Source organism: Ictalurus punctatus, chromosome 5 (genome assembly GCF_001660625.3).
Source record: "Ictalurus punctatus breed USDA103 chromosome 5, Coco_2.0, whole genome shotgun sequence".
NCBI classification, from domain to species: domain Eukaryota; kingdom Metazoa; phylum Chordata; class Actinopteri; order Siluriformes; family Ictaluridae; genus Ictalurus; species Ictalurus punctatus.
This window is the reverse complement of record NC_030420.2, coordinates 20,319,372-20,327,241: the sequence shown is the minus strand read 5'-3', so window position 1 is coordinate 20,327,241 and position 7,870 is coordinate 20,319,372. Positions and strand designations below refer to the sequence as shown.

The 7,870-nt window shown below is 37.0% G+C and overlaps 1 protein-coding gene across 1 annotated transcript; it reads right to left on the bottom strand.

Annotated features, from left to right (window-relative positions):
• Positions 1 to 1,804: 1,804 nt before the first annotated feature.
• On the bottom strand, positions 1,805 to 6,026 carry tspan36 (tetraspanin 36). The gene is made up of 7 exons (NM_001200327.2): positions 5,926 to 6,026; positions 3,656 to 3,847; positions 3,439 to 3,513; positions 3,158 to 3,250; positions 2,902 to 3,048; positions 2,681 to 2,764; positions 1,805 to 2,541 (listed from the first exon to the last, which is right to left on the bottom strand). Exons 1-7 carry the CDS (start codon positions 5,983 to 5,985, stop codon positions 2,467 to 2,469), a joined length of 726 nt encoding a protein of 241 aa, NP_001187256.1. The 5' UTR covers positions 5,986 to 6,026; the 3' UTR covers positions 1,805 to 2,466.
• Between the last annotated feature and the right edge of the window lie 1,844 nt (positions 6,027 to 7,870).

Below are 7,870 nucleotides of genomic sequence, written 5' to 3'. Positions count from 1 at the left end.
TTTCCTCAAATTTACATCTAGATGTGTTAAACAACTTGGAACATCAAGCCTTTTGTTTGAACCCACCCATTTTTTCAAGCGATTTCTCCAAAAACAAAATGTAACTGATGGCTGTTTCTTGCTGCCCAGGTGTGCCCTGTTAAACTGACTGTTTAAACAATTAATACCCAAAAATTTTTCATTAAAACCCAAATGTCTTAATTGTACAACAAATACAAAAGAATTGGCCTTGCTGTTCCAATACTTTCAGAGGGGTCTGTATATCTAAAACTTGTTCTATACACCATCACATCTTCAACCCATTTCACCTGTATGAACACATTTCTGCATATGTATAAACAAATTCCACCATCCGCTGGTCATTCTACTTATGAAAAGAAATGCATATACAATACTGTACATGTTTAAGGGTTACTAGACTTAAACACACGTGAGATTCTTTGCACATTTGTTCTTATTCAGTTGAACAATGCATATTTTTACCTTGTATTAATTATTATGCTTAGATTATTTCTATCAAATGCACACTGGATATTATGGTTATAAAAAAAAGACAGCTTGAACATCCTTTTGTCATCTGTTTGCATTGGAAATAACAGTATTCTACTGAAAGATACTGTTGGGGAAATGGAGCACGCGCTCTCCGGTTGCACCGATGACAAAGTTCATATGAAGACTACTATCGAGTCTCTCACTGCGACCGTGACTCGTGAGGATTTGGAGTCGAGGTCACGGCGCAATAACGTTAGGATAGTCGGAGTTCCAGAGGGCCCTGACACCTGCACAACCGCTGCTGTAGCGGCCTTGTTAAAAGAGGCGTTTGGTCTGGAGAAGGAGCCGGTTCTGGACCGGTCCCACCGGACACTTCAGCCGAAGCTCAAGCCTGGTGAACGACCATGAGCTATTGTGTGCAGATTCCACTATCACAGTGACTGTTGATATTTTACGCCGTGCGAGAGAGATCCAGCAGATTAAAACGAGGGATTTGACCATCTCCGTTTCCCCTGACTACACAGCCAAGACAGCCCGGGCTCGGGCTGCGTTTAACAAGGTTCGGCGTCAACTTCGTGGTATTGAGGGAGCTCGCTATGGCATACTTCACCCAGCTTGGCTTCGCATTACATATAATGGTGTTCAGAAGGACTTTATTTCAGTGGAGGAAGCAGGAGACTACGTTAAACTCTTGATATCGGGGTGAACTGCATCACCTATATAGTGGAGTTTTTTTTTCACTTTTATTCTTTTTTTGCACTCGGCCTTCCAGCTCTACAGAATTCGGATTCTTACTAAATATATTGTCGGTGCATTACTTCGTATAGATTTTGTGGACTCACTCCTCTTAAATTTACTTCTGTATTAATGTACTTCTCTGTTTTGATGCTCTGATTGGATTTGGTACTTTTAATTTTGCTTTCCTTTGTTTTTTTTTCTTCTCAATGAAATATTTGGGAAAGGGAAGGGAGGAGAGAAGAGAAAAGATAAATGAATCACATGAAAATGAATAAATAAATTAAAACGGAAATAACAGTATTCTAGAAAGAAAAAATGGCCATCTGCATTCTGTTACATATTGACAATCTCTCCAACAGATATCTACTGAATTCAGCAGCAATTAAGGCTTAATTAACTTCTGATTTCTTGCGACACATTCTCAGTGACCAGAAATTCAAATTTCATTATGACACAGATAACACCTAAAGTTTGTCCAAGAATTTATCTGAATGCTCAAACTTCCACAGAAGTTAACCTGAAAAGTGCTAATTTTAAAAAAAAGGAAGAAGTTTAAAATTGTCTCACACACTTATTTAAGACTTTTATTTTATTTATTATTTAATTGTCAATGCAAATAAAACTCAGCAATTTGGCATTTAACATGTGATCTCTGATGCTTAAGAGCTTTTGCAGCAAAAATATTTTCAGCAAAATCATAATGGCCAATTAACAATTAAACATGAAAAATGCATCATTACATACAGTGTACACTTGGACATTTACATAAACAACACCTACAGACTAAAACATTTCCCACTTAAAGTTCAAATCACGATCCATTCAGAAATTATATTATAAGAAGTCAGTACAGGCAACTTGTAGAACTCCCTTTACTGTTTGAATTTAAAAATCATAGGCAAGTACATGCAAGTGTGTGATTCAGAAAAGTTAAGGGAAAAACACATACTAAGGTGCACTGTCTAAGGCACAACAGTCAATAGTATTCACCTTTAAAAAAAAACTGCTGCATTTTTGGCCTTTATCAAATGGTTGGTACTTTAGTGAGATTCTCGCTTTTGTACTCATAGACTATAGTAAAAATCAAAATAATGTACCAGCAAAAGGGACAAAAAAACAAAACAAAAAAAAAACAACAAGCATGTGTGAAGTACTGTCACCGCTGAGGTTGTGAGAAATGTCAGACTTTTTTTCTATACTGATAATGAAGAAGCTGAAGTGCTTTACAGGACCTTTTTATGAATACAATGGCTGGTAGTCATTTCTGGAGCTTCGGCAGGCGATCACACAAATGCTGATCATGCCAAAGAACTGAAGAAAAAAGAAAGAAATCAATACAAATGCAGCTGCATCCACACTAAACCTACACAAAGTACTACACCATTACTAATAACTGTGAACTGAACATAGACTGGGCAAAGGTGGGGTACAAATTATAGGCCTAACATACCTTTATGATGGCAAATCCCATAATGACAAACATGGCATAAGTCAGCACATTCTGCAGCAGCTCCTCCAATTTAGTTTTACACCCCTATAAATATACAGAGAATTAACTGTAGAGTTGAGAACAAAGAACTTAACTTCTCACCAAAACATAAAAACACCGTAATTGTTAAGATCATAATAATTTAATGTGTAAAATAATGCCTTCTGAGGAGTTCTCCTTACGTGTGTATTCAGCACTTCTGGATGGTTGAACTGTCCAGTGCAGGTGGTGTTTGCTTTGCAGCATGAATGAGGCACAGAATTGTTATGAGAGCTAAACCAGGGCCTACTCGACCAGTCAGTGTAGTTCAGCACCCCACAACATTCCAGCTGTAAGAAAAGAGAGAACAGAATGATAAATGACATCAGTGAGAAAAAATGTGCAGCCATTCTGTTGTTTTTTAATTATGGATTACACCCAATTATAACAATTGTTTACCTGAGTCTGCAAGTAATCCACTGCCCGGGTTTCTGACTCATCACCGTACTTATCGAAAACTTCATTCATTGTCTTTTCCAAGTCTCCATTTATCTGTCAGTATATTTACAGTCATAAATCATCCAGAGAGAAATTGTGACCTTAGTATTACAAGGTTCTACCTGGGTTAGGAATGAATATGAGATAAAACCTTATAACACTAAAAGGTCACAAAATGCCAAACCAAAACCACAAAAGTACAGATCTTATATAACAGCAACTACCAAAACAGGAAAACTCACCCTGCCTTTGTAGATGATGCCAAACACAAAGGCAGTGACCTCCGCAGCAAACATCAGTAAAATGAGGAGTAGGAACTGCATGCAACACAAAATGCACATGAACCTAGGTAGCATTAAAACAATACTTCTCCATTTTATTTTAAAACTGAAACTCAAAGCACTGTGTTTATTATTTATATCCTGTCAGAGATGTGCTACTGGAAAGTCCCATACTTACAAAGCCTAGGCCAACTTTAGACTCCCTCAGAGTTGCACAGCATCCAATTATGCCTATGATGAACATAACCACAGCCACGGCAATAATGATGGCTGCAGGGATAACGGAGTATTTGTCAACCCTGAAGTCGTCAAAGTTCTTGTAGCTGCTTATGACATAAGCACCGACATATGCAAGAGCCGATCCTGCAGCCTGGAGGAAGACACAAAATTAAAAAGAGAACTTGTGAGCAACTTCTATGAAACACATGATCATCGCATGTTGATCATGGCTGTATGACAAACACACACGCATGCCCTGACCTGAATACAGTCATGTGAACAAAAACAAGTACACCCTATGGAAATTGTTGGCTTTTTTGACATATTTGGACAAGCAAACATTTGATCATCTTTGAAAAAGTGCCTATTAATAAAGTTGATATACTTGAACAAAACTACAAGGAAAATTAGCATTTTTCAATCATTTATTCAACAGATATATCAATAAAGGTGAGATTCTTCTGTGGAAAAAGTAAGTACACCCTTGGCCACAGAAGCTAGTGTTGCCCCCTTTAGCAGAAATAACTTCTTGCATAATTGTCAACCAGGTTTGCTGGAATTTTTGACCACTCTTCTATGCAATATTCTTTCAGATGCAAGATGTTTGAGGGTTTTCTTGCATGTACTGCCCATTTCAAATCCCCCCCACAACATTTCAATGGAATTCAAATCCGGGCTTTGTCTAGGCCACTCCATAACCCTCCATTTCTTCTTTTTGAGCCATTCCTTGGTGGATTTGCAAGTGTGCTTAGGATCGTTATCCTGTTGAAAGGTCCAGTTTCAGTTCAACATTAACTTTCAGACAGATGGCCTCACATTATCTTCAAGCACTCTTTGATGTGATGCAGAATTCATAATTGACACATATTCATAATAGAACTCATTAGATCTTATAGAACTCATTAGATCTTGGCATGATGACACCACACACCTCAATAATAAAGGGAACACCAGACACTACATATGAGAGGGGTATAAATAAGACAGGTTCCGCCTGCACTCGATAGGCTGCTTCTAATCACTGCCACACATCTTCAACACCTAATTGTATGGATTTGAAGGTGTGATAAATGTAGGGGTGTACTTACTTTTTCCATGTGATTGATCTGATTTAAAATGTCAATTTTATGTGTCATCTAATAGAGTGTATCAACTTTATTAATAGGCACTGTTTCAAAGAGGATCATAAGTTTGCTTGTCCAAATATGTATTGAAAAACATTCTATGGGGTGTAGTTATTTTTTCACATGACTGTATGTTCCAGTGTCATCTTTGAGTAAATGAGTCATCTAGAATAATAATAATAATGCAAGAGTTGCTATTTTGCCTGAAATGTGTGGTTCATCTAAACACCACATGACGCAGTCCTCTTACAGCAAGTCCCAGATCTTGGTCATGAGACTGAAAGTAACGTTGCTCCGCTAATCTTCAATAGAACTCTGGTCTTGTGCCTCAGATATCAGCGTAAAGCCCTAAAGGCCTTAGGGGATGTTAATACAATTTGATCTTTATTGGTATTCCTTGTTAGTTTTGATTTTTTGTCATCATATACTATAAAGGTAGTGTTGTTTTTTTTGAAGAGTGTAACATTTGTACAAAATGTTATTGTACAAAGTTGCACTTTCAGCCCACTGATTAAAGAAAAACACTGGGCAGTTCTGCCTGAAAGAAGCTGACCATGAGAACTAATACTCACTCTTCATGCATCAGTTCTTTCTTAGAGGCTCTAATAGGAATAAAAAGTGTTTACTCGGTAGGGTATCACACTGAGGCAAACAAAAAGTACCTGAAACTTTTTTACAATGTTATCATGGCCCTTAAGTAGCCTACTGTGCTTTACCATTACGTCATTACATTTACAATTAAACAAGACCAAGCATAAACCAAAGCATGACTGAATAAGCTAAAATCGATGTATTATCAGAACTCGTTCTTTGCTTTTGCTAACAAAACAAAAACTCTTCACTATATAAGGGTCACTCTTCACTATAAGGGTGCCACTACGCAAATGTTTATTAGCAGCCAGACGGCTATATCGATTTTTGCGAACTCACACGAAAAATTCACCCAAACGTGATATAAATTAAAGGACAATTTGAGAAAATATTCTCCAAATTTAGCCCACAGATTTAATCAGCATTGAGATTAATCGGTAAAACGTTAAACATTTTAGGAGCATGGTATTAGCTACGGTTTCGCTTGCTAATGGCTTTACGAGAAGATACTCACCCAAAATATTAAACTGAGCAACAAAAGGACGGTTTTCGAAGCTATAATGCCGCAGTCCATGTCTGCTGTAGGTGGCGGTTCTACGTGTGGTATTGAAGTTTCGAGGCGCTTATCCAGCAGACAACACAATCTCCAGTGAGGCGTGTCCTCGGGCCACAAAGCCACGTGACCGACAACAAACGAAGCCTGACTTTCTGTCCAATCAGGTGCTTGGTTCGCTTTGCGTGTCAGAATGTTCGGACCCCAGAACTTCCTTTACGAGTCCTCTTCGGCTCAGTCTGATTGGTTGGTTTGTGAGAAGTACTGTACTTTGAAAGTTGGATAATCAACACGGCATATTAAAATGATCACTATTTATTTGTCACAAAAATATTTGTTATTGTTTTTTTCTTCTTGGTGAATTTATGAATTTTTGGTTTTGTTTTGGTAATTTGGTGTTGGTATTTGGTGAAGAGGGGAACGTTAAGCTTTAACAAAAGCTTAACATGTATTATTTACTTACAGTATATAAACAATGGCATCAGCCAAAAAAAAAAGAAAAAGAAAAGAAAGAAATAAAGAAAGTCTTCCCCTGTTTGGGAATATTTTCATCTTACAACTTCCAATGTATGTATGGTATTTTCAAAGAAAAAAATATACATTTACATATCACAATTTTTGACATGTATTTGCTTTCACTAATTCATGTTATTATTATATTTAATATCTTAATTTAGTATAACTTTATCCAGAAGGGGATATGCTTGGTGTGTGACAAGGAGCTTGTGTATGGAAACAACATTTCATCCATGCTAAGGCATTTCAGAGCTTTTCATGAGAATGCACAGCCCGAGAACAATCCTATATGCACACAAGGTAGTAGGATTGTTTCTTCCATAACAAGTTTATACATGATTTTAAATTATTAACTTTTTAGTCCCACAATTTATATACAATTATGAATGGATAGTTTTGTCCAAAATTAATGATTTTCATTCAAACATTCAATTACATTTTTAAATACGCAGTCGCACAAGAAATATGAAGAGTACAAATAATTTCAGGCAAAATACTTGCCTTATGCAACTCTGTTATTCATATACTGTATAGCTGCGTCCTTACCTACTGTATAGTAGGCGAAAAGCAGAGGGGTAGTATATCCGTATTCTCAGTAGGCGAGAAATACCCGGATGGCGTACTGCTTCCGGTGAGATTTTGTAGAGATTATGCAACCGATGCACCCTATGCGAGTCAAACAATCCCATGATGCAACGGGACTAGTGCGAACGAGCTCAGAAAAAAACGTGGAAGACAGCGTCGGCTCTTTTCAAGCATTACACCTTGGTTAACAATACTTCTTAAGTTCGAAGTTTTGACGTCGAATGTCACATGGCAATGTTAACATGGTGGATGTGTTATGTCCGGGATAGTAGTCATAATACGCACAAATACATACTGTCATAGAATGCGATTTCGGACGCAGCCGAGTGTATTTTTACGATTTTCTAAAGTCAATACAGAACAATCGTAAAGCTATTAAGACATCTCGGCTGTTGAAAAGGATACTTGATGTATTAGATGTATGATTGATTTTTTTTTAATTGAGATGCAGAATATTGATTTGACTGCCTTATAGATTCAAGTGTTTTTGTATGACTTTGTATTCCCCTACTGTTATTTCATTAATAATAATAATAATAATAATAATAATAATAATAATAATAATAATAAAAGCGTGTATGTGTATGTTGTGTTCTTGTATAACAAGTATTGTCCAGGTGATGGCACTGTGGGTCTATATAGGCTTGTACCTATAAAAGGCGAACAAGTGACTGCTGCCATTAATGTGATATGCTGTTGCTTGTTCTCCTTGACTGTAGTTATTAAAAACAAATCTCTGAAATTTACAAGCGACTCTTAATGCTTACCAGGATTTAACCCTACACAACAACACCACAGTTTACAT

Bases quoted from the DNA above. Each gene is read 5' to 3' on its own strand.
- tspan36 (NM_001200327.2), bottom strand. From the start codon at position 5,985: ATGGACTGCGGCATTATAGCTTCGAAAACCGTCCTTTTGTTGCTCAGT. The intron at 2,765-2,901 runs GTAAGGAGAACT...GTATATTTATAG, and splicing joins CAGAAGTGCTGAATACACAC to GGGTGTAAAACTAAATTGGA. The intron at 2,542-2,680 runs GTATGTTAGGCC...TTTTTTCTTCAG, and splicing joins TGGGATTTGCCATCATAAAG to TTCTTTGGCATGATCAGCAT.